Here is a 26,285-nt window from a genome sequence, read left to right on the forward strand (position 1 = left end):
AATGTTCCCTCCTCTTTTGTTTTTTGGGTGAATTTATGAAGAGTTGATATTAATTTTTTGAATGTTTGGTAGAATTCAGCAGTGAAGCCATTTAGGTATGGGCTTTTCTTTGTGGTTAGGTTTTTTTATTACTCTTTACATGTTATAGATATACTCAGATTGTCTGTTTCTTCTTGAGTCAGTTTCGGTAGTTTGCATCTTTCTAGGAATGTGTCCATTTTATCTGAGTTATTTAATTTGTTGGCATATAGTTGCCATAGTTTATCCTTTACGTTTTTGTAAGGTTAGTAATAATGTCCTCTCTTTCATTTCTGATTCTAGTAATGTGAGTCTTCTCTCTTTTTTTCTAGGCCACACTAGCTGAAGATTAGTTAATTTTGTTGACCTTCCAAAGAATGAACTTTTAGTTTCATTGATCTTCTCTATTGTTTTTCTGTTCTCTATTTCATTAATTAACACTGTAATTATTTGTTTCCTCCTAATTGGTTTAGATTTCTATTGCAGGTTCAACTGACTGGCGCCAGCGTTGTGGGTGGTTAAAGAATTTACCAAGACAGTTGTGGTAAAGAAAGGCAGATTTATTAGAGAAAGTACGAAGATATGTTGAAAGGGTGCAACAAGTAAAATGGGCTGTCTGCCAAGAGGCAGGTGCTGGAGGGGAGTTTTATAGGTTCATGCTTGGAGTGGGCTCTACAGAACGAGGTCATGCTGCTGGGGCTGTGTACAGAGGGAGGTATTTGGGAACAGGATGTGCCAGCAAGTTGTGATTAGAGTTGTCTATGATTAGCTGTCTCTTGGAACAATTGTTCTCCCCCCACCCCACCCCTTTTAATTGTTGCTTACTTATCAGGACTCCAGAGTTTAGTTTGTTCTTTTTTTCTAGTATCTTAAGGTGGAAAGTTAGGTTATTGATTTTGGGATCTTGTTTCTTGACAGAGGCATTTACAGCTATAAATTTCCCTCTAAGCATGGCTTTATCTACAGCTCATATGTTTTGGTATGTCGTGCCATTTTCATTTACCTCGAAGTATTTTATGATTTCTCTTTTGATATCTTCTTTGACCCCATTGGTTGTTTAAGGATATGTTGTTAAATTTCCATTATAATGTGTCCCTGACATAAAAAAATGTTTTAAGTCTGTTTTGTCTGATATTATTATAGACACTCAGCTTTTCTGTAGTTTCTGTAGTGTCTTATTCCTTGGTTTCCTCCTGTGAGCTAGTTTGTGTACAGCCTGCTTGTGTACAATCTAGGCTGTATCTTCAGTAGATCCATGAATTTCATCCCAACTGCCTTTTACCACAACCTTCATTGTTTTTGAGAGCTTTCATGCTTTGTTGTGAGTGAAATCAGTTCCTTTGGGAAGAGATTAGGAGCCGTTTTTATGACCTGTTTCTTCCCCAGGCAAAATCTTTGAGCCCGGGCTGTGAAGCTGGGAATATGGAAGATGGCAAGTTTCTCTAAGAGTAACTCTCTCCTCTAGGAGCTGAACACTCAGTAGGAGTCAGCAATAGACAGGTTCTCTTGGTTTGCCTCTTCTTTCTTTGAACCACCAACTTATGAGCCAGGGGAAGAGCAGTCAGAGCCCCAGTATTCTCATCATGCCAAGTTCAAGGTAGAGCCTCCTTTCTGTACATGGGACCGGAGTAGAAGAAGGGAGTCCTCACCCTACTCATCAGGGATTTAGCATTAGCAACAGGCAGCTGATGGCAGGATGAGAGATGCTGACATTCCTCTCAGGAAGAAAGCCCTCTGGCTGGGAGATAAGGTTTGGGGCTGGAGGGTTGGGGAAGAGGGAACCCTGTGTTCTTAGTTATAGCCTTCTGGAGTGGAGTTTCTACCTCTCTGACCTAGAGAAGGGGAGAGAGGGAGCAGTCTAGGTTCAAATACCACAGACTCACCTCTTAACAAATTTTCGCAGATTTTCTTGAACAGCTATTTCTTCATTTGCTGTTTGCTAATAGAATCATTTCCAAGGCTAGGCATGGTGGCTTACGCCTGTAGTCCCAGCTCTTTGGGAGGCCAAGGCAGGTGGATCACTTGAGGTCAGGAGTTCGAGATCAGCCTGGCCAACATAGTGAAACCCCACCTCTACTAAAAATACAAAAATTGGCCAGGAGTGGTGGCACACACCTGTAGTCCCAGCTACTCAGGAGGCTGAGACAGGAGAATCACTTGAACCTGTGAGGTGCAGGCTATAGTAAGCTGAGATTGTACCACTGCACTCCAGCCTGTGCAACTCAGAATAATACTCTGTCTCAAAATAAATAAATAAAAATAGATTCATTTCCAGAGGCTTTAAATTATGCTTATTTTTTGTTTTTCTTTTTGTTTTCAGACAGAGTCTCATTCTGTCGCCCAGGCTGGAGTGCAGTGGTGCAATCTCACCTCACTGCATCCTCCACCTCCCAGGTTCAAAGAATTCCTCTGCCTCAGCCTCTTGAGTAGCTGGGACTACAGGCACTTGCCACCACACCCGGCTAATTTTTTTGTATTTTTAGTAGAGATGGGTTTTTGTCATGTTGGCCAAGCTGGTCTTGAACTCCTGACCTCAGATGATTTGGCTGCCTCAGCTTCCCGAAGGGCTGGGATCATAGGTGTGAGCCACCGTGCTCATCATCCCTTTCCACCAACTTTTTAAAAAAAAATTATTTTTTTACAGTATTTAACCAGCTTTTCTGCGGAGCAGATTAACAGAGCTCCTCTTGCTGTCGTGATGGAAGTTGATCTTTAGCAAGTATATTTTCTATGTGAAGTCTATGCAAAAGGAGAACAAAAACTGGATAAAACTAGCAGTCTTCCATAATAAGCAATAATTGAAAGCCCATTGGCCATATGTCAGTAGAATCTTTTACTGGGAACTTCTCCATATATATATCTTTGCCTTCTTCTCAGTTTTTCATAGCTCTTTTGTTGTCTATGACAACCCTTTACGTTGTCTCTTTCCCTGTTTCTTTCTCCCCCTCCCCCTTTTTTCTCCTTTCTTTTGGGGATGGGGAAAATTTTTTTAGAACAGGATTGTAAGCAATGGCCTTATTGTTTAAGAAGTTCAGAAGTAGAAAATATCCAGCTCAGCTACTTAAAAAAATAATACAAAGAGGAATATCCCAATATAAATATTCAAAGCCTGAGAGAGTAATTTACTTAAAAAGCATTTTTTAAATTTTTAATTTTTTTTTTAAATTTAGAAGCGAAGTCTTGCTCTGTTTCTTGGGCTAAAGTACAGTCGCACTATACTAGTTCTCTGCAGTCTTGAACTTCTGGGCTCAAGCAATCCTTGTGCCTCAGCCTTCCAAGTAGCTAGTACTACAGGTATGCACCACTACAGCAGGCTATTTTTACTTTTTTGTAGAGACAGAGTCTTGCTATTTGCTCATTCTGGTATTGAACTCTGAGACTCAAGTGATCCTTCTGTCTAACTTCCCAAAGTGTTGGGATTTACAGGCGTGAGCCACCATGCCCAGGCCATATTTATTTATTATTTATTTGTTGCTCTGCTTCTTGCCAATAATTGGTCATGTTATTAACATCTTACCATTCTTCCTTCTCTCCCTGGTTGTTCAATCACATTTAAATAATCCCTTGGTATTTTCAGACATTTGTAGTTTCTGGGGTTTAGTTATCTCTTCCATTTTTCTTGGTGTTTGTACAGGTATACATACTTAGAAAATACATACTTAGAAAATTCCTTTGGACTTCAAAATAGGTTGAATTATTCAAAGCATATATTGGCAAGACTCTTAAAATTGTGATAATCATATGGGGAACAATTATGTGTGTGCATAATCTAAGGGGAATTTCAAATAGAACTGAAACATTTATTTTGAATTAATACTTAACTTTCCACATACATACAAGGGCCCAAGACTTTTTCCTTATCAAAGCATAACTTTATTATTTATAAGTAATAAGTATTTTCTCAGTGAAAAGATGCTCGGTGAAAGAGCAATCTACATACGTATCTAGAGGCATGTAAGAATCACCTGTGGAGCTTTTAAAAAAATATATGCCCAGGCCCAGACTTCAGCCGAATTAAATCTGAATTTTGGGGTAATGGGGCCTAAGTATTTAAACAATAGTTAGAGTGGAATTGCATTTAATTATCTCTGAATTTTCTGGAGCTCTTTGAGGAAAAAGTTGGGACACTTCATTACTTCATATATATTTTTTTTCCTTGAGCTTTTCTTCTCTGCTTTTTAAGTACTCTTTTCTCAGTTTTAGAGGTAGAAATTGGTGAAAATTGAAAACAGTGCCGATCATTTGATTCAAAGGATGCTGGTAAAATGAGATAAAAACTTTGTGCTGAAGTGAGTAGAAACTACTAACTTTAAAGAAACTGAACAATCCAGAAGCATGAAGTTATGTACCAGTTTAAAATAAACTTAAAATTTCATTAAAAGGCACTTATCTGTGATGCTTCAAATGTAGAAATGTGGTCCACAGATTCCTCAGACCGTGTCGAAGAAAAATCTTCTCTTTTACAGCTTATTAAGTTTTGGTTGTGATTAATTTATATTCTTCCCAATGTCTAACAGAAGTGCAGTAATTCATACAGGATTTAGAAAAACTTTCTGCAGTGTACTCTTATTTATCTTTTGCTAGGAAGAGTAAATATACAAATCCCAGATAGCCTACAAATATAACTCTGAAATTGTTATTTTTGAAAAATTAATCTTTTTCTAGAGTACTTAAACCATTCTCCAGATGATCATTATTCTAATTTTTACATTTTAATTGGTGTGTTGTTATGTTGAGCCTACACATCTCTATATGTAAAATGCAGATAATACCTTTTTGAAAGGTATCTTTTGAGGATCACAATTTCATGAGGTAGCATTGTGTGAAATTACCCTACAATGTTCTTGATTCATCTAAATAGCATTAAACCTTCTTATTTGGTTACACAGACTTTCAAATAATCCTGATAGCTATTTACTTGTTCTCCATTCTACATCAGTAGGCTAAGTAAATATCAATGGACTATAATTTAAATTTTGTTTTTATGGTTTATAAAATATCTTTTTTAAGGACTAGGTTTGGGGTTTGCAAAGTAGCAATCTGACAAGCAAATCTTACACTCATTACAGTTTGTGATAAGCTCAAAGGATCAATTTTAGATTTTAAAAAACCCTTGTAAGAGGAGCATCTCAAGTTGGAGGTGTTAAGTGAGTGCAGATTCTAAAGCCTCCCCAGTTTATTGGCGAGAGATATGTTCCAGTGGTGGTGATACTATGCCTGCCAAGGGTGAGGTCCTGCCAGATTGGTAAAGTTCCCCAGTGGGTGCTGCTGTGGTTTCAGTGATGGTTTCCCCTCTACAGTTTTGTTGAGACTTAATCTCCAGTGCAACAGTACTGAGAATTGTGGTCTTTGGGAGGAGATTGAGTCTTAAGGGCTCTACTCTCATGATTAGGATTGGCACGCTTTTTTTTTTCCTTTTGATACGGAGTTTCACTCTTGTTGCCCAGGCTAGAGTGCAATGACGTGATCTTGGCTCACTGCAACCTCTGCCTCCTGAGTTCAAGTGATTCTCTTACCTCAGCCTCCTGAGTAGCTGGATTATAGGCATGTGCCACCATGCCCGACTAATTTTGTATTTTTAGTAGAGATGGGGTTTCTCCATGTTGGTCAGGCTGGTCTCAAACTCCCGACCTCAGGTGATCTGCCTGCCTCATCCTCCCAAAGTGCTGGGATTACATGCGTGAGCCACCGTGCCCGACCAGATTGGCACTCTTATAAAAAAAAGGGTTTGAGGTTGAAGGCAGCATTCTCTTGCACTTCTGCCTTATGCCATATGAAGACACAGCAAGAAAGCCCCCACCAGACACCAAATGCTGGGCCTTGATCTTAGACTTCTTAGCTTTCACAATTGTGAGAAATAAATGTCTATTATTTATAAATTACCTAGTTTGTGGTATTTTGTTATAGTAGCACAAACAGACTAAGACAGGTGCCAACCCCAATTACACCATCATGGCATTAAGCTTGATTACTTTATTTGATTGCAAACATTGCCTTTATTCAAGCTCTATCACCTGATTCTGATATCTGTGTTTTGAGTTTAATTTCTTGCTGTGTCACCAGAAGCATCTTGCTGTGCTACCTTTGATAGACATAATAATGACCCTTCAATGATGGCCACACCCTAATCCCTGATACCTGTGAATGGGTTACCTTACATGGCAAAGGGCAATTAAGATTGCTAATTGATTGACTTTAAAATAAGCATATTATTATGAATTGTGTTGGCCCAATATAATCACAAGGGTTCTTAAAAGTAGAAGAGAGAAGCAGAAGAGGAGGTCAGCGTAATAAGATATGAGAAGAACCACTGTTGCTGGCTTAAGATGGAGGAAGAAGGCCTTGAAGCAAGGAATATAAGGTGGCTACTAGAAGTTGGAAAGGGCAAGGAAACAGATTCTTTTTTAGAAAAAGGAATACAGGCTGGGGGCGGTGGCTCACGACTGTAATCCCAGCACTTTGAGAGGCTGAGGTGGGTGGATCAGAAGGTCAGGAGATCGAGACCGTACTGGCCAAGATGGTGAAACCCCGTATCTACTAAAAATACAACAATTAGCTGGGCATGGTAAAGTTCCATGGTGGTGTGTGCCTGTAATCCCAGCTACTCAGGGGACTGAGGCAGGAGAATCACTTGAACCAGGGAGTCGGAGGTTGCAGTGAGCCAAGATGGTGCCACTGCACTCCAGCCTGACAACAGAGCTAGACTCCGTCTCAAAAAAAAAAAAAAGAAAAAGAAAAGGAAAAAGGAATGCAGACCTGCCAAACCCCGGATTTTAGCCCAATGAGACCCATTGCAGACTTCTGAACTACAAAACTGTAAGATAAGTTTGTGTGTTTTAAGCTACTAAGTTTGTGGTAATTTGTTAAAGCAACCATAGAAAACTGAAAACTGCTCATAAATTGGGCATAAAATAATTTATGCTGGTAAATTATGTATTAATGAATTGGAATCATATTTTTAGTTTCTTTGCAATCTTGTACTAAGGAACAGTCTTTGGGCAATTATTGTCTCTGTTATCAGGCTTAGGATGGACTCTGCACAAAAGGCCTGGCCATAGTTTATCACACACGGTGTCTTACTCATTTTTATATCCCCATCACTTAGTACAATGACTGCCGCAGAGTAGAAGCACAGTAACAGTTTGGGGGATAAATGAATACATTTGTAGTGATTATATCTAGACCCAGGGATTGCTACTGGTTATGTATTACCAATTTATGTTCATCATCTTTCATGTGATAAAAGTGGAGTGCTTGACTAAAGAACTAGGTTTGGATATTTAATGTCCATTGGCCTCACCTGGAGGGTTTGGTGAACCAGATTGCTGGGCTTCACTCTCAGAATTTATGATTCATAGGTTTGGGTTGAGCCTGGAAATTTGCATTTCTAACAAGTTCCCGGGTTAGGGTGATGTTGCTATTCTGGGGACCACACTTTGGGGCATTTTACGCCTCTGTCCTTCTCAGATGTCTTCTCAGGGGACAAACTAGCTCTGCATGTTCTCCAAGAACTATCTGCTTTTCTTTTTGTAGCCACTCACTGCATCCTTAGGGGTTATACTCTACAGGCCTGACTAACATATTTAGTAGTTTTCCTAAGCTTTGTTCTTCCAATCCCCAGCCTTGTTGCCTCAGAAAATGATGGTTCACTTAGTTCCTCTCATTTTAAGAGTAATACAGGATAATAAAATCAAACATTAAAAAAATCTAAAAAATGAAATGGAGAAGTTTAAAAGATGACAAATTCTTTTCAATTCTTCTATTATTAACAAGAACTTGTAATTTCTCCATTCTGAGGTGGTTACTCTCTTGGGAATTACCCTCAACACATACTGCTCCCATAAAAATACTTTCAACATACATATATTACTGTACTTACCATACTATTTTATAATTTTTGTTTATCTTGTCCACTAGATCGAGTTCATCTTCTGTCTTTGTCTCTTACTTACAGTAGTACCTACCAGTCTATGTGTGATGGATAATGTTGTAGAATGAAGGAACAAATAAATAACCAAATGGACTCTAGTTTTTTACTTTTATTTCTAAGAGACAGGCTCATCAGCTTTTCCAACCCCTTCTAAACCTGGAGAGGCAGAGTGATCAGTGCTTATTTGCTTCAAAGGGATAAATTGAAGCTCTGAAGATTTCATTCTAGGTGACACTCATTCAACTAAATCACCCATCATGCCCTCCAAACTCACCAAATGAATACATTTGAAAATTTCTTTTTTTTTTTGAGATGGAGTCTCGCTTTGTCACCCAGGCTGGAGTGCAGTGGTCGGATCTCGGCTCACTGCAAGCTCTGCCTCCCGGGTTTACACCATTCTCCTGCCTCGGCCTCCCGAGTAGCTGGGGACTACAGGCGCCCGCCACCACGCCCGGCTAAGTTTTTGTATTTTTAGTAGAGACAGGGTTTCACTGTGTTTAGCTAGGATGGTCTCGATCTCCTGACCTCATGATCAGCCCGCCTCGGCCTCCCAAAGTGCTGGGATTACAGGCATGAGCCACCACGCCCGGCCAAAAATTTCTTAAAACGGTATCTCCATGGCAGGGCACGGTGGCTCACGCCTGTGGCGGGCCTGGTAGTACCAGCTACTCAGGAGGCTGAGGCAGGAGAATGGCGTGAACCTGGGAGGCGGAGCTTGCAGTGAGCCGAGAACGTGCCACTGCACTCCAGCCTGGGCAACAGCGTGAGACTCCGTCTCAAAAAAAAAAAAAAAAAAAAAAAAAAACCAGAAAAAAGAAGTCTCCGTTTTTGCTTATGTGATTGACCTCTTATTTGGCTATGTTCTTGTCAGTCACTTGTACAATTACAACTTTTTTTTTCTCTCTCTCTCTGGAAACTTACAGGGTCTTCTATTCATTGACATTGTTTGAAATTTTCTGGTAATTAACTGTGGTGTGGTTCTTATGTATTGTGTTTGGCACTTATATGCCCCTTTCAATTTGAAATGTTGATGTTTTTAAAAATTATGTAGTTTTTTTTTTTTTTTTTTAAATGAAAAAGACAGTAAATGCACATGGTAAAAAAAACAATCAACCAATACGCAAAGATATATAATGAAAGGAAATCTCTCTTACAACAGTCTTCTCCCCGGAGACAATAGACTCTCTCCTTATATTCTCCTTGATGCTAATTATTAAAAGGAGCTCTTTGGAAGTTGTTGAGAATACCCTGTCTCATTATATGATCATGGTAGTATACATAGATATTTTTAAAACAATGCTGGATTTTGTTGCTGGTTTAATACTGTCTCTCTGCTTATTTAATTTTGGCACTGTATTGCATATTATTTAAAGTAACTTAACCAAACTGCTAGGAGAGTAGTACTGCTACTAGAGCATTAACTTGATGTCAATACTTTCTTTGATGTCCTTTCATTTCTGTTTGATAGTCTGTCATTTATTCTGTGCTACTTCTGTGAATAAAGTATTCATATGATACTTGCATGAGAAACAATAATAGCTTAATCATTATTGGCTAATGAATAACTGATGAGCTCAATGCAAGAGGAATATACTTAGGAATATTCAACAGATGTTTATTGAATGCCTACTGGGCTGAAGCAAGATCAGTTATACTACTAATTTTTTGTTTTCTTTTGGCATGCCTTCTGCTCTTATGTGTTAATGCTGGGACTGTTTCATCATTTTCACATTGTTGAAAAGTGATAGTCTTATTTGACTTCTCTATTGTTCAAGTCTTTTTTGCAAAAATAACACAAAGCCATTTCTTTTAAAATGTGTATTTTAAAAAATATAATACTATAAACAGTCTCTGGAGATAGTAAGGTGGTTGATGGTGTGTGAATGTGTGAGTATGTAGCATGTTAGGAAAATATCTATAAAAACTAAAGTATGCTTTTGCGAAGAAAAAAATCTTAACATATAAAATATACTGGAGACTTACCCATTTATGCAGATTGTCAAATTTTAAGTGATTGAGGATAATCAATTTTGTCTCTTAAACTGAAAAGCCTATGCTGATTTGGTAGACATTTGAGGGAAATAATGATTTTCCTTCATTAACAAATTTCTTCTAGTGGACCATATTATTTTCCTTAAGAGGAAGGATTGCTTGTTATTTGTTTCTTCTATAGAACCATAGTTATTCTATGAAGGTTCTTTCTTACTGCTAAATTTCCTTTTGGTAGGATTCGTTAAACAGTTTTGAAGCCATGCTACAGTAACTTTATTTTCTATTAATTAAATATTAAATTCCAGATTGAGATTTGAGCCATTGGAAATAAAGCATATGACTAATGGCATTCTCACCAATAATATCTAGAAATCACATACACTGTTTTAATATATTATCAAGAATTTTAAGAATGACTCTATAGTATTAACATTGGCTTCATGTAACTTTTCTTTTGCTAGATGATGGACCTAGCCAAAGTGAATCTGCTGCTGAGACTGCCATGACACTACCAAGTGAATCCAGAGTCAATATACATGCCATCATTACATTAAAAATATTAGACTATAGGTATGTAATTTATTATTATTATTATTATTATTGTAGAGATAGGGTCTCACTGTGTTGCCCAGGCTGGTCTTGAGCTTCTTGGGCTCAAGCCATTCTCCTGTTTTAGCCTCCCAAAGTACTAGGATTATAGGCTTGAGCTACCATGGTTGGCCTAATTTAGTTTTTTTTTAAACACTACCAAACACATAGGAAAGTTTTCAGAAAGAAATCCTTCAGAAAAAAGGACAATTGATGAGGAAAAATTCATCAGAGTACTTGACTTAGAATAATAGTAATTGCAAAAAACCATGATGAAATAGAAGTATAGTAAAAATAAAAGTATAGTAAAAATAGAAGGATATTAAAAGTATAAATGACCTTCAGTGGCCATTCCTTCTGCAGTTTGTGTTTTACTATGCTTGAGAGAGAGATGGTTTGTTAATAGTGATATTTTTATAATGGGAACATTATTATAAAAAAAAAAGAATGACCATATTGGTGATAAAATTCTCTGACTCAGTAACCAGCATCCAGAGAGAATTTCATATTGTTGGGTGTCTATGTTAGTAAGTAAGAAACTAGTATCATTTGGTTAATGAAAACCTTGATCAGCAGGCAAAGCTTGAGAGGTTGTTCCCTGCTAATTTATCTGAACACAAGTCAAATAATGTATCATAGTAATAATGTGCTATGGTAGCAAATACTCCAAAACTGAAAAAAGTACAAGTTAGTATATAAATTGAGACAAAGCAAAAAAATTTTAAATATTTTTTATGGAAGTATATTAAATTGGGAAAAGAAGATACCTATGCAGAAATTGAAGGTAGTTGTCAGGTATCCTTTCAGTACTGTCTAAGGCAACAACAACAAAAACATAAGCAATACTGTCAAAATTTTTGTAGCAATTGGTTCATTTATGGGTATTGTAGTGAAAATACAAAAGAATATAGACTAAAGTCAGATAGGTGACTAGATTTATTCAAGAATCTACACAGCCAACATCAGTGTGTGGTCTTTTATCCTTAATGTATCAGTAGGAACTATCTTCTTAGCAGTCAGGATACAGTCTCCATTTCACATTTGTTGTGTTTCATTTATATTGTTCTCACCTCTTGCCTGACACTCTTAGAAATCACTACTCTAAGCTAAATTTCTTTTGCCACGCTAACACAGGTAGCACTCTTCTGTACTTGTGTTTGACTCCTTCTTACAGAGCATGGCAACCTAGCCTTTTTTTTTTTTTTTTTTTTTTTTTTTTTTTTTGAGGCAGGGTCTTGCTCTGTTGCCCAAACTGGAGTACAGTGGCGTTATCTCGGCTCACTGTAACCTCCACCTCCTGGCTCAAGTGATCCCCCCACCTCAGCCTCCCAAGTAGCTGCAACTGCTGCACGCTATCATGCCCAGCTAATTTTTAAATTTTTTATAGAGATAGGGCCTCTCTATGTTACCCAGGCTGTTCTTGAACTCCTGAGCTCAAGTGATCCTCCTGCCTCAGCTTCTCAAAGTGCTGGGATTACAGGCATGAGCCACCATGCCTGGCCAACTTAGCATATCTTATCTTCCAAATAATACACCCATTTATTCAGTAGGTATTTTTGGAGTCTACTAAGTATCAAATGCTGTGCTAGGTATCATAAATAAACTGATTGATGAGTATTGGTCCAATTTTATTTGGGATAACCATTTCTACTTCTTAAAGGCACAGATATCACAAAAGCATAATCTTAGATTGCTTTGATTCTAAATGTATTGGAATTTGTTTTTCTTAAAGACTTGAAAGGAGTATCCTGTTTAAAATATAAATTCTCAATCTCAAGGCATAAATGCTTTCAACTAAAATTTTTAAATAGCATGAATCTTTTAAGTCTGACTAGCATGAATCAGTTCCCCATGAACTTGAGCATTTGTGATTGAAGAGATGAAAATGCTGCATCTACACAGAAGAAAATGGGATTCTAAAGCAGAAGTAGAAGGCATAATAACTGTGAAATGTAGGCTATCTTTTCACATATTTGTATTACAATGCGTTTCTTATACAATTCTTCCATATTATATATTATATGTAATGTTTTTTCTGTTCATACAGTCATTCATTTGGCATTCCGTTGAAGTTTCTTGTAGGTGGATGACATTGTGTTAAGCACTAATAATTTTTTTTTTTTTTTTTTTTTTTTTTTTTGAGATGGAGTCTCGCTCTGTCGCCCAGGCTGGAGTGCAGTGGCGCAATCTCGGCTCACTGCAAGTTCCGCCTCCCGGGTTTACGCCATTCTCCTGCCTCAGCCTCCCGAGTAGCTGGGACTACAGGCACCTGCCACAGTGCCCGGCTAATTTTTTGTATTTTTTAGTAGAGATGGGGTTTCACCGTGGTCTTGATCTCCTGACCTTGTGATCCGCCCGCCTCAGCCTTCCAAAGTGCTGGGATTACAGGCGTGAGCCACCATGTCCGGCCAAGCACTAATAATTTTAAAAGAAGAATGTAAGGATAATGGCTAATTATAACATTAAAAAAAAAAAACAGTTAAATCTGCAAATGTTAGAGTTCTATATAGTAGTCCCGCTTATCCACAGTTTCACTTTCTGCAATTTAGGTTACTTGTGATCAGCTGCAGTCTGAAAATATTAAATGGAAAATTCCAGATGTAAACAATTTATAAGTTTTGTTTTTTTTTTTTTTTTTTTTTTTTTTTTTTTTTTTTTTTGAGACGGAGTCTTGCTCTGTCGCCCGAGCTGGAGTGCAGTGGCCAGATCTCAGCTCACTGCAAGCTCCGCCTCCCGGGTTTACGCCATTCTCCTGCCTCAGCCTCCGGAGTAGCTGGGACTACAGGCGCCCGCCACCTCGCCCGGCTAGTTTTTTTTTGTATTTTTAGTAGAGACGGGGTTTCACCGTGTTAGCCAGGATGGTCTCGATCTCCTGACCTCGTGATCCGCCCGTCTCGGCCTCCCAAAGTGTTGGGATTACAGGCTTGAGCCACCGCGCCCCGCACAATTTATAAGTTTTAAATTGCGCACATTCTGAGTAACATCATGGAATTTTATGCCATCCCTCTCTGACTTGCCCAGGACATGAATCATCCCTTTGTCAGCATATCCATGCTGTATATGCTACCCATCCTTAGTCACTTAGTAGTCAGTCATCTTGTTATCAGATTGAAAAAATATGGTGTATACTATATAAGATTTGGTCCTCTCAGAAGATTCTGGCATCCCTCGGGGGTCTGGATAAAGGGGAACTACTGTATTTTCACTTAAGATTAAATTTGTATTTTATTGAAAATGTTACTGAAAATTTTAATAAAAAGGAAATTTATTTATATTTACATTTGAAAACGTGGCATAAATAACAATAAATAGTCCTTCAGATTCTAATGTCACAGAACTGAGATACAGGGGAGGTAAGTTACAAAGCTCATTAATGGTAGAAATAGGAATAGTTTAATCTCAGTCCTCTGCTCTGTCTACCTTGTCACATACTAAAGGAGAGAGAAATTGGTTTAGGTTACTAAACTGAAACTAATTTTAAACTAATTAGACTAATTTTATTTTAGTATAATGTTGAACTTTTAAAAATAATTATTATCATGCAGAAATTATATACCCAAACAAATTTGACAGAAAACTCCTTTTATAGATTTTTAAGATTGGGCAACAACTAGGTTTTAAAATGATAGATTTAATTCTACTCAGAGGTAAAGGAATGGGCTCCATTTACTATATGACTTGTAGATATCTTAGACTCCGAAGATAAATGTCTATTTTTATTCACACTGAGTATATGAATGCCCAGAAAATGTGGCACAATATGTTCTAACACAATATGTTGTCTGAATTCTTAACAGTGAACCTTTTATGGCTTGGTAGATTATATGGCATTTATTACAAAATTTTATAATCAATGGCTTTGAAAAATTTCATAAAATCTTTAAATACCTTTAAAAATGAAGAGTAATAATCCTATCTTTTTGGACTGCTAAGAATGGTTTGTTTTTTAAAACCATTTTTCATTTAGTGATAAACAAGCAACTTTGATTCCTGATGAGGTGTTTAATGCAGTAAAAAGCAACATCATCACTTCTGTTAACTTCAGTAAGAATCAACTATGTGAAATTCCAAAAAGGTAAGAACTATTTATGATGTCATGTCTATAGGTTGTGATCCATTCTGTTGTTTTTCCATCTTGGTTGCAATCAAAATTATTTTTATTGGTTTTTAAATTTAAAACTATATGTAAAAATTTTTACATTATTAATATTAGAGGGATTTAGCAAAATGTCATTAAATATTTACTGACACAATTTCATCATTTGTTCTGAGAGGTATAGAGATTTTACAATGTTTTGTTTCTTTTTCTTTTATATTTAAACTTGGAAAATGGGTATAAGAATTATTAAAAACATTGTTATTTTTCCCATATAATGAAATATAAGGTGTATATATATATATATACACACACCCATACAATGACATGAAGTATTAGGGAAAAGTATTAAGAGACTGTCTAACATCAGGTCCATATGGATTAATAGGAATTTCCATCTGGGGCTTTATGTTAATAAAGCCTAGAATTTTTCCACTGATAAGAAAAGCAAAATTAACTGAAACCTGTTAATATTTTTCTCCTAGAAAAGGATTCTTCACATGCAGTCATTTGCTTTATACGTTGTACTGTTTAATACATTTTTTGTTGTTAATTATAGCAAAATCTTTAGATTATGAGAAACAATTAATTTAGTATATTGTTGAACTTTAAAAAACATTTGTTATCCAGCAGTAAACTATATACCCAAAGAAAGCTGACAGATAATCTAGCAGTTAAAACAACCCAGTGTGAGATAGGATAGGGTACTGATAAGGAACTTGAGCTATAGAGTCAATTGCTTATACCATATGCCAGAGTTGCTGTGTCGTTTTTGGACAGGTTAACTAGCTGTTCTTAGTTTTCTTACCTGTGAAATAGGGATAATAATAGTGCCTATTTATAAGAATTAAACTAAATGACATAATCCACACAAAGCATTCAGCTAGAGCCTAATGCTTTTATGCACGTAAATACTTAAAAGGAAAAAAAAGGTGATGTCGTGGAGGAGAGTGATGTGATGAATTGAGGAAGTTGAATGACTTTCATCTGACTATCATAATTTTTTTAGATGTTTAAAACTTTTAAAAAGTGAGACAAACTATAATTTGCTTTCTGTTTCACAGAGCATAGTTTAGGGAATGTAGATCTTAAAAGATGACAAATTTAAGATAGTCCATGGCAGAAGGGATCTCTAGTCTGTCTTCTGGTTCTCTCTTGTTTTAAAGGACTGAGAGGATATTTGATAGAATCGAGCATTTAGATTTGCTCTCAGATAGGACAGGTTTGCTTTTGGAGGGGATCCAGTTAATTGGGAATAAAGATAGACTTAAGAGACATTAGTTATTATTTACTGCCTCATTTTATCTATCTGACTCTTCTTTTGCAAAACAATGTCATTCTGTTGACACAGCTATTGTATCACATTTTGAGCAACTTAGAATGTCAAGAAAATAATCAAGACATGCCTTATTACGGGGACATGTTGCTTTAAAAAAGCCATGCTTTTCTCTAGAAAGTTCCCAAATCACTTACCCTTTTAAAAAAAATTTTAATTAACAATTCAGCCGGGCGCGGTGGCTCAAGCCTGTAATCCCAGCACTTTGGGAGGCCGAGACGGGCGGATCACGAGGTCAGGAGATCGAGACCATCCTGGCTAACACGGTGAAACCCCGTCTCTACTAAAAAATACCAAAAAACTAGCCGGGCGAGGTGGCGGCGCCTGTAGTCCCAGCTACTCTGGAGGCTGAGGCAGGAGAATGGCGGGAACCCGGGAGGCGGAGCTTGCAGTGAGCTGAGATCCGGCCACTGCACTCCAGCCTGGGCGGCAGAGCCAGACTCCGTCTCAAAAAAACAAAAAAAAACAAAAAAAAACAAAAAAAAAAACAATTCATACTTTTCACCAAAGATTATAAAAATAATACATATTCATAAAATTTTGGGATAAAGGAATATATCAGTTGTAGTTTCATCACTGATTTACTCTGTTAACTTTGTGGCATACTGCATATTTTATTTCAAGCTATTCTCCATTTGGAGTTACACATGCAATTTGTATCTTTTTTTTTTTTTTTTTTTGAGACAGGATCTCACTGACCTGACTGGAGTTCACTGGCACAATCACGGCTCAGTGCAGCCTTAACCTCTCAGGCTAAAGTGATCCTCCCACCTCAGCCTCCCTAGTGGCTGGGACTACAGGCATATGCCACCACACCCTGCTAATTTTTGTAGAGACCAGGTTTTGCCATGTTGCCCAGGCTAGTCTCAAACTCTTGAGCTCAACTGATCCATTTGCCTTGGCCTCCCAAAGTGCTGGGATTACAGGTGTGAGCCACCGTGCTTGGCCATAATTTGTATCTTAACTGGTTTATTTATCATAAGTATTTTTCTGTTTATAAACAATACTTTAAAAATATAAATTAACTATATACTATAAGGTTGATTATGACAATAAAGGAAACGTATTGTTTTTCTAGGCCAGATTTCCAGAAAAATTATTAAGTCAGAGTTTGACTCTTGATATATCAAAAAAAGTTTTATCAGTTACACATTGAAACTCACTTTCTTTCACTACATCTTTTTCAGCACAGCATTTTATATCCTTTTTTTTTTCTTTGCTAATGTGATATAGACTAAGTTGTACAACTTTCATTTGGTTTTCTTTTCTTTTGTTTTTGAGACAGAGTTTTGCTCTTGTTGCCCAGGCTGGAGTATAGTAGTGTGATCTCAGCTCACTATAACCTCCGCCTCCCAGGCTCAAGCAATTCTCTTGCCTCAACCTCCCGAGTAGCTGGGATTACAGGTGCCTGCCACCATGCCTGGCTAATTTTTTGTGTTTTTAGTAGAGGTGGAGTTTCACCATGTTGGCCAGGCTGGTCTTGAACTCCTGACCTCAAGTAATCCACCTGCCTCAGCCTCCTAAAGTGCTGAGATTACAGGTGTGAGCCACCACACCCAGCCAACTTTCATTTGTTATTAAATCATATTAATAACAGGATTAAAACTATAAACCTTGATTAGGCTTACTTAGAAATGTTTAATTCTTCCTCTAAGTTTTAAACTAAAGCTCCTTAGTGGTGATACACCACTTTTGTAGTAGAAAACTACTGTGTTACAGATGTCTGTCTAACAGTTTGTCTTATTGATTCAAGTTATTAACAGAATAAAGTATACAAATTTTCTAGATTTGATTTTTCTCCTTCATGCCAAGTTGGTTTAAATGCAAAATAAATAGTTTTTTAAGCGACTTTAATGTACATCTAAAGCCAAATAGAAACTTTTGGTCAGATAAAAGTGAGCCTTTTTAAAAAAATTATTTTTATTAGTTACATATCCAAACTCATTAATGTTCCTGTGAAAAAGTAAAAGGTACAAAAAGTCATAATTAGCAGAAGTTAAATATAGGAATTTCCTCCTTTGATCTGCTTACAGTTTTGAAGTTCTGACAGTGAATTCAAGTGCTAACATTTAAAAATTATTTTTGTTTCAGGATGGTAGAACTGAAGGAAATGGTTTCTGATGTCAATCTCAGTTTTAATAAACTTTCCTTTATATCCTTGGAGTTATGTATGCTTCAAAAATTGACTTTTTTAGATCTCAGGTATTTATTGATACTATTGCTTGACTTTTTAAAAAGTTATAACTTGTCTTTGAGTTTTGCCTAACTTATTCCTTTTGCCTCATATTTTCCTAGGTATATATGAAAACTGGCCTTTATTTATTAACAGTAGTTTAGGAGAATCCTAAAATAGTGTTTAGGAAACCCAAGAAAGAATTTAGGAAGAATACTGTAATCAGACATTTATCATTTGTAAGCAATTTACAAGTTATGTGATAAGACAAAATTACTGAAAATATTAACCCATTCTAAGCAAAATTACAAATAACACATGGAAAGTATTTTCTTCACATTGTTTCTTTTCTGAAAGTAAATAGCATAAAACCAGCTGAGTGGGTTATTTAACACAACTTAATGCAGACAATACCTGGAGAAAAGTACAGAGAATATAGATATAGAAAAAGAATATAGATTATACTGTAGAAAGTATGACTTTTACATATTAGGCTTGACTTCTGAACAAAGAAATAGGTTAGCGAAAAGTTTTTATTTGTAATAGGTAGTCATCTAGTTGGGAATAATTTTCTCACAGGTATTTTCATTATTAGTAGTTATATTGGCTCTAAAATCCTTTTACCTTTTTGTTAACTTTTCTTCTAACATTGCTCCCGGATCATTCCAACAGTAAATAAGATTTTGTTTATTGTCATGTTTCATTGTAAGAGCTAAAAAAAAAAAAAAAATAGTCATTGTGTAGATTTAAATTCTAAACTTAGGAATAGATTTGCCTTATACCTATGGAGAAGAAAACTCCAAATCTCTTAATAGAACTCTTTAACTTCCTGGTTCATTTTTAAAATAATTTTAAAATTCCTCTTAGAGTAGAATTTCATGTCTGTATCATATGTATTAATACCAATGGAATATTTATTTTATGTGGTATTATAGATGTGGGGGAAATATTAAAGACCCCACTTTGAAGGAGTTAGTTTACAATGTTTACCACGTAATCACTATTAAACCTATAAAGAATTCATTGCATTATCAATTGGTTGCATATTGATGTGATTAGGATTTGGCATACTAACCAAATAACTGCGGTAGGTGACTGATTCAGAATTCTCAGAACTCAGCCTTAATAAAGTCAGATCAAGGACTGACAAACTGATCTACATATTTTTTTTCCTGCTCAACATTTTAATTATAAATTAAATTTGTAAAATTTTTCAAACTTTGTGAATCATCTGTTTTGATTTCCAATTTAGGAACAATTTTTTAAATTCTTTGCCCGAAGAAATGGAATCACTGGTAAGACTACAAACGATCAATCTTTCCTTTAATAGGTAAGAGACAGAACAGACAATTCCAATTGTTATTCTGTGGAAATATGTAGATCTTTCTCATTGGAGAAAACAACTAAAAGCCAAATAAACAAAAAAGGCCCCTTCTACTTTATTTCAATATCCAGATTTTATTTTCACTTAGTTCTTCTTAGAGGTAAAAATATTATTTTCTTAGAATTCTCATAGTTGATGTCTAACATATTTTTTGTTTCTTTTTACTGTTTTGAGAAACCTGTAGCCTAGAAAGATAAATATTCAAATAAATAATTACAGTTGCTCTAATGGAAGCATAGTGCAGGGGAAAATGTCTTCTGAGATTACTTCTAAGTAGAGGAGATAGCATTGAAACCGAGGTTTGAAAAGTAGACATTTGCCAGCCATTCAGGTAGAGAGCATTCTAGTTAAAGCAAATAGCGTATGCCAAGGCACAAAGATGTGAGAACATATGGGATGTTTGGGAAACTTCAAGAAGTTCAGTGTGCTTTGGACAATCAAGCAAGCAGGTAGAGGAGTAGAAGGAACAGATAAAGTTTGGCAAGTAAGCAGTAGCCAGACCTTGAGCTTTTTATGCTCAACAAAACTTAGATTTTATTCTGCAAACACTATCAAGATACTGCAGATAATTAAGAGTAACATATTTATTGAGAAGAGCTGATTCTGCTGGTGCTGTACTAAGTACTTTACATGTAATAGCTCATGCTTACAAGAACCCTACATGGTGGGTTCTGTTACTGTGTTCATTTAAAAATCAAGGATTAGAAGCTAAGTAACTCATCTAAAGTATGCATAAATAGTTAATTATACAGCTGAGATTTGAGTCCAGGTGGTTTGGCTCCAGAAGTTGGGCTCTTAACAACTATGTCACATTGTTTCTTATGATGAAAATGGATTCTAAAGACAATTTAATTAAAATATGAATAACTGGCCAGGTGCAATGACTGACACCTGTAATCCCAGCACGTTGGAAGGCCAAGGTGGGCGGATCACCTGAGGTCAGGAGTTTGAGACTGGCCTGGCCGACATGGTGAAACTCCATCTCTACTAAAAATACAAAAATTAGCCAGACGTGGTGGTGGCCTGTAAAACTTAGCTACTCGGGAGGCTGAGGCAGGAGAATCGCTTGAACCCCAGGAGGTGGAGGTTGCAGTGATCTCAGATTGCGTCACTGCACTCCAGCCTGGGCGACAGAGCAAGACTGTCTCAAAAAATAAATAAATAAAATTTAAAAAATAAAATATTAACAGCTAATATTTAATGTAACCCAGATAATGTCCTAAGGTCTTCAAATATATTCATTTAATCCTTATAACAAGTGTATATGTTTAGTACTATTATTATTCCTCATTTATAGATGAGGAAGCTAATGCATAGTGATGTTAAAATATTGCTTATTTAAATTTTTCTTCTGTCTGCTCCATTACTTGTGCTTTCTAGTATATAGATTGCACCATTATTGTCATTGTTTTAAAATATGTGCACTTCTCAGATCTCTCCTAAGTTTTACTTGTGAATTGAGCTATCAGTTTTATATTGTGTTGTCAATTGAGCTAACAGTTGCCTTGCAAGTGATATCTTTGGGGAAGTACCAAAAGCTAGCCTAAATTTCTGTGAACAAGATAATTATCTTGTTCATGGGTTACAGGGAGGGAAGAGAAGAGCCTACTAAGGGGTCATTTGGTCCATCTGTACTCTTGGCTATTGCTTCTCTAGTCTCACTGGAACTTCAGCACTGCCTTGAGTTTACACTTCACTGTTGCTTTTTTTCATCAAGGCAGCAAAGGAAGGGGACAGTATGCGGAAGTGAAAAGGCCAAAGCTCTCCTTTCTGGCCCATTCTTGTATTTTCTAGTCAAGGCTGCAGTTTACCTTATGCTAAAACTGTGCTAGCCTTTCTCCCCTGCAGGGTCCTGAGCCATTTTTGTGTTAATTGCAAGTATAGATTTGAGAGCTGTTAGCCTTCCCATATCTTGTGGCATTTTCAGGGTTGCTTGGACAAGAAAGCCAGCAGTCTATGCTAATTTGCTGTCTTTTTAAGAACCCAAAGTGTACTCATTTTGGAAGCTTCAGTCAAAGCAAAATATAAATCTCGAATTTTACGTAATATATTGGGAGTGATTATGTTTCATAAGAAGTAAAAGTGAAAGGAAGAATACCTACATGGATACATTTAGAGAAGATTTCCTCTTCTCTTGAATGTGAACAGAGAAACATGGGAAAATTTACTCTGAACTTTTGCTGATTTTGTACAATAAATAGTAAGTGTTACAAGTTTGTCTGCTTAACATGTATTTCAAGATTTTCAAAATTAGCCCTTTCTCTTTATTTTTTGTAAAATTCAAATAAAGGACTTAATGCCAATTATAGAATAACATAAACTAAAGAAAAAACTCATGTCAAATTTAAGATAATCTGTTTTAAGGAATGTTTTGATGTCTCATTCCAGTATATTTAGGTGTTCTGTTCATGTATTAATAGGTTTAAAATGCTACCTGAAGTTCTATATCGTATCTTCACACTTGAAACAATTCTGATTAGTAATAATCAGGTTGGATCTGTGGACCCTCAGAAAATGAAGATGATGGAAAATCTGACCACGTTGGACCTTCAAAATAATGACCTCTTACAAATTCCACCAGAGCTTGGTAATTGTGTGAACTTAAGGTAACTATACCATTCTACTGCTTATTTCATTTATTTTATTGATTTATTGAAGTGATTTTTCTTTTTGAGATAAATTTACAGGAAGTTAAAGTAACAGATTTAATATCCTGTTAAAAATAACAAGTAACAAAACCCAGAGTACCAATTCTGTTTTTCAAATTTTACCAAATGTATATTTTTAGTTTTGCTTATATGGTATATGTGTAAATATAATAACTAATTGTTTCTAATGGCACTTTGCTTATCACTGTGTATGTTTATAACCTGAATCTCTACTGCATAAAAATGTCAGGGAAATATTAACTCTTTAGCTTTGAATACAGGGTTTTTTTGAAATTGATTGCAGATTACCACCATTCTATTTCGAGCCCAGCATAGTCTTCCTCACTCTTTACATCTCCTGTTCCCTCAGCATCAGGTACTTTTACCCTGTTTCATCAATAATTGGCCTATTGATTGTCACCTTTGAAAGCCTTCCCTGTCCTCCAAGCAGAATTAGTCCCTAACCTGATTTCCCGTCATGCTTCATTTGGACTTATTTATACGATTTTTGGGTCTTTCTTTGGAAAAGAGTTGTCTCAGTGCCTAAAACATAGTAAACACGCAGTAAGTGCTTGTTAAGTGAATATAAAGGAGGTTTGAGATATCAACAGAAAACCAAGTGGTTAAGCAGAATGTGTCAGAAGTAATTTAATTGCTGAAAACTGCATATTAATGATTCGGTATATTTTCCTTCACTGGGGCAACACTGGTATCTGCTCTAGTACCTCATATTAGTAAGTTATAGGAGACAAATACAGTTGATTCGTATTCTTTGTGGCAGTTATGTTCTATAGACACTCTGAACACCCTGTTAGTTGAATACTGACCTATTGCTGGGAAATACAGGGATTAGGTTCTTGCAAGAGTCTAGTCACAACATTTTCAGCAACCAGTCAATATATAACTTTGTTATATATGTGTTTCTGTAGTAAGATACTTCATTTAATATTATTGTCATGTCATTAACATTGAAATCATGGCCAACAGCACTATAATTCATGCCTGAACAAAGCTTACCTGACACATGTATTTTTTTCAAAATCCCATTTGTGCTTAGGAAGACTAGACAGTACTTTAGCATTACACTTGGTGACCATTTAACACAGTGAAAACACCAACAAAGGTATGAAAATTTGAAAAGTGTGGCACTAAATGAACCACCAAAAAGGACCCGTTTACAGTATAAGAGCTAAAACAAGAAGACAAAGCATCACCTTGTTCAACCTCACCTGGAAACATGCCCGTGGGGTGCCTCCAATTTTTTGTTCCTCCCTGCATGTTTATGAATGATCTCGGAAGTGCCACATATATTGATTTGGGCATTACAAACTTTAGTGAGTAGGCGAGTTTGCAAATATAGCACCCACAAATATGAGGATCAACTGTAATCAACTTTTTTCTAGAAATTAAGAAAATAAGTCTTTAAAAGAATTCCCAAGAAACAGAAATATTTGAAGATATAATTTAGATCAACAATATGGTGTGAGTCCTTTGATTTTTGTTTATATAAACACTTAACTTAAAAAGTAATATAAAAGCCTCTCTCTTTTTTTTTTTTTTGAGACAGAGCTTAGCTCTTGTTGCCCAGGCTGGAGTACAATGGCTCGATTTCGGCTCACTGCAACCTCTGCCTCCCGGGTTCAAGCGATTCTCCTGCCTCAGCCTCCCGAGTAGCTGGGATTTCCACACCTGGCTAATTTTGTATTTTTAGTAGAGACAGGGTTTCTCCATGTTGGTCAGGCTGGTCTCGAACACCCGACCTCAGGTGATTCACCCACCTTGGCCTCCCAAAGTGCTGGGATTACAGGCATGAGCCACCATGCTCGGCCAAAAAGCCTCTCTTAGCTGAAGATATTTTATTATATAATGAAACAAAACAAGCTTTTAAATCTTAAGTTGAACTCTCAGATCATGTAAATAGGTTTATATATGTATATCTGCTCAAAGGAGGGAGAGGGCAGAATGTGTTAATGTTTTGGGGAGGCAAGGGGTGGAGCAGTGGTGGTGATGCATTGATTACATTACAGTCCTTGGCTTGGATAACTCTTGCTGATATTTGTTTAAATCTTACTTGATCATTTAGTGTATAGTCATTTAATAAGATTGAGAGGGCTGGATAAAAGGGTGGTTCAAATCACAACTCCACCATTTAGTAGCTGTTTGATCTTAGACAATATTTCTTACTTCCCTAAATTTGTATTTCCTCATCTATTAAAATAGAACTATTAATGGTACTTCCATCATAGGATTGTTGAGAGAGTAGGATTGTTAAGAGTTAGTTAGTGAATATAAATTACTTGGCTCAATACCTTTCACAAAGTAAGTATTCAGTTAATATGTTTTGGGTTATTAATTAGTTATAATTCTAATGTTTAAATGCTCAGATTTGAAAAGGGGCAACTAGCCCAAGCATGATGGTTCATGCCTGTAATCTCAGCACTTTGGGAGGCTGAGGCGAGCAGATTACTTGAGGCCAGGAATTTGAGACCAGCCTGGCCAACATGGCGAAACCCCCTCACTACTAAAATTACAAAAATCAGCTGGGTGTGGTGGCACACACCTGTAATCCCAGCTACCCGGGCGGCTGAGGCATGAGAATTGCTTGAACCTGGGAAGTGGAGGTTGCAGTGAGCTGAGATTGCACCTCTGCACTTCAGGCTGGGCAACAGAGTGAGACTCTGTCTCAAAAAAAAGAAATAAAAATAAAAAGGGGCAAATAGAAAAAAAAATACAAATTTTATTTATAAAATTGCAAATGAAATTAGATGAAAAACCTTGTTAATGGAAAATGTTTACATTCTCAGTTTCTCTCTTTTGTTTAGAACATTACTTCTGGATGGAAATCCATTCCGAGTTCCTCGAGCAGCCATATTAATCAAAGGAACAGCTGCTATACTTGAATATTTGAGAGACCGAATTCCTGCTTAACATGGAGTTGCTTTATAACCCTTGTCATGTATTATTAACCCTGGTTAATTCTAAGGAAGATATAACATTTGTTTTAGTATCATCTTAAAAGATGATTGCTATAATTGATCTTGTAGTTTCCCAGTATTACCTACCCGTTGGTATAATTAGCCTGGGCCATATTCACTGCCAGTAAATATTTTTACATTTTTATTTAAGATTTTTGTAAGGTGTTGTAAACATTTGTAATGGTGATAACCACAAAGTGTTCATACATTTGTTCTAAATGTTTTGCATAGGATTTATCCTACTAACTTTCATTTTCTTACAGCAAGCAATTTCTCCAAAAGTGAATTTTTGTTTAATGTGGTTTAGTATTATAATAACAAAGCATTTTTGTAGAACTGGTTTTTTTTTCTCATTTCTTTTTGTATTCCATACAGTGTGACCAATTGTCTTGGATATGACTAGCCAGTTTCTATGTTTTTGTTAGATATAAAATTAAATTGAATTTTGTTGAATGCTGTTCTTTGGCATTTAAAAAATAAGACCTCATCTTGGGCCACATGTCAAAAGAAAAAGGAAACAAAAATATATTAAAAGTAAGACTTTTCATTACCCATCATAGGACTTTTGTGATGTGACTAATCTCAGTACACATTTCAACTTAAAACCTTTTTATTTACAGCACCGTAATTTTAAAATTTACTTGCAATCTTGGTAAGACTAAACTTGCACTATTTTTCTAAAAGGGAATTTGATATAGATAAACTTGATTTAATAAAAATTAAATATCATTTTTGTTTACACCAAAATTATCAGAAATAGGTTGATTAGTCATTAAAACACCATATGATTCTATTAAGAAGTCAATTCAGTAGCATGTATATCAATTTATATAGATAGATAGCTTTTGGATGATTGAGGCATGCTTATATTATGAAAAAAATTGCTAATAAAGATAAATACTACATGTTCAGAATAAAAGTTACATTTTTCAAATATTGATTACAATGTTTATGTTTTTGTTTTAAAAAACATGCCTTTTCAGCTGGGCTTGGTGGCTCATGCCTGTAATCCCAACACTTCGGGAGGCTGAGGCATACAGATCACTTGAGGTCAGGAGTTCAAGACCAGCCTGGCTAACATAGTGAAACCCCCATCTCTACTAAAAATACAAAAAACAAAACAAAACAAAACTACCCGGGCATGG

At 36.2% G+C, this 26,285-nt stretch overlaps 1 protein-coding gene across 1 annotated transcript in view; it reads left to right on the forward strand.

Moving 5' to 3' along the window:
- The window catches only part of LRRC40 (leucine rich repeat containing 40), a 63,411-nt gene extending 37,331 nt beyond the window's left edge, over nt 1-26,080 (forward strand). The window contains exons 10-15 of the mRNA XM_023209593.3: nt 10,402-10,510; nt 14,496-14,603; nt 18,052-18,162; nt 19,386-19,463; nt 21,938-22,123; nt 24,988-26,080. Coding sequence (XP_023065361.1) covers nt 10,402-10,510; nt 14,496-14,603; nt 18,052-18,162; nt 19,386-19,463; nt 21,938-22,123; nt 24,988-25,093 — 698 coding nt within the window. The 3' untranslated portion in view covers nt 25,094-26,080. The remainder of the gene's footprint in view (nt 1-10,401; nt 10,511-14,495; nt 14,604-18,051; nt 18,163-19,385; nt 19,464-21,937; nt 22,124-24,987) is intronic.
- Nucleotides 26,081-26,285: the final 205 nt, after the last annotated feature.

This window comes from Piliocolobus tephrosceles, chromosome 1 (assembly GCF_002776525.5).
Source record: "Piliocolobus tephrosceles isolate RC106 chromosome 1, ASM277652v3, whole genome shotgun sequence".
NCBI classification, from domain to species: domain Eukaryota; kingdom Metazoa; phylum Chordata; class Mammalia; order Primates; family Cercopithecidae; genus Piliocolobus; species Piliocolobus tephrosceles.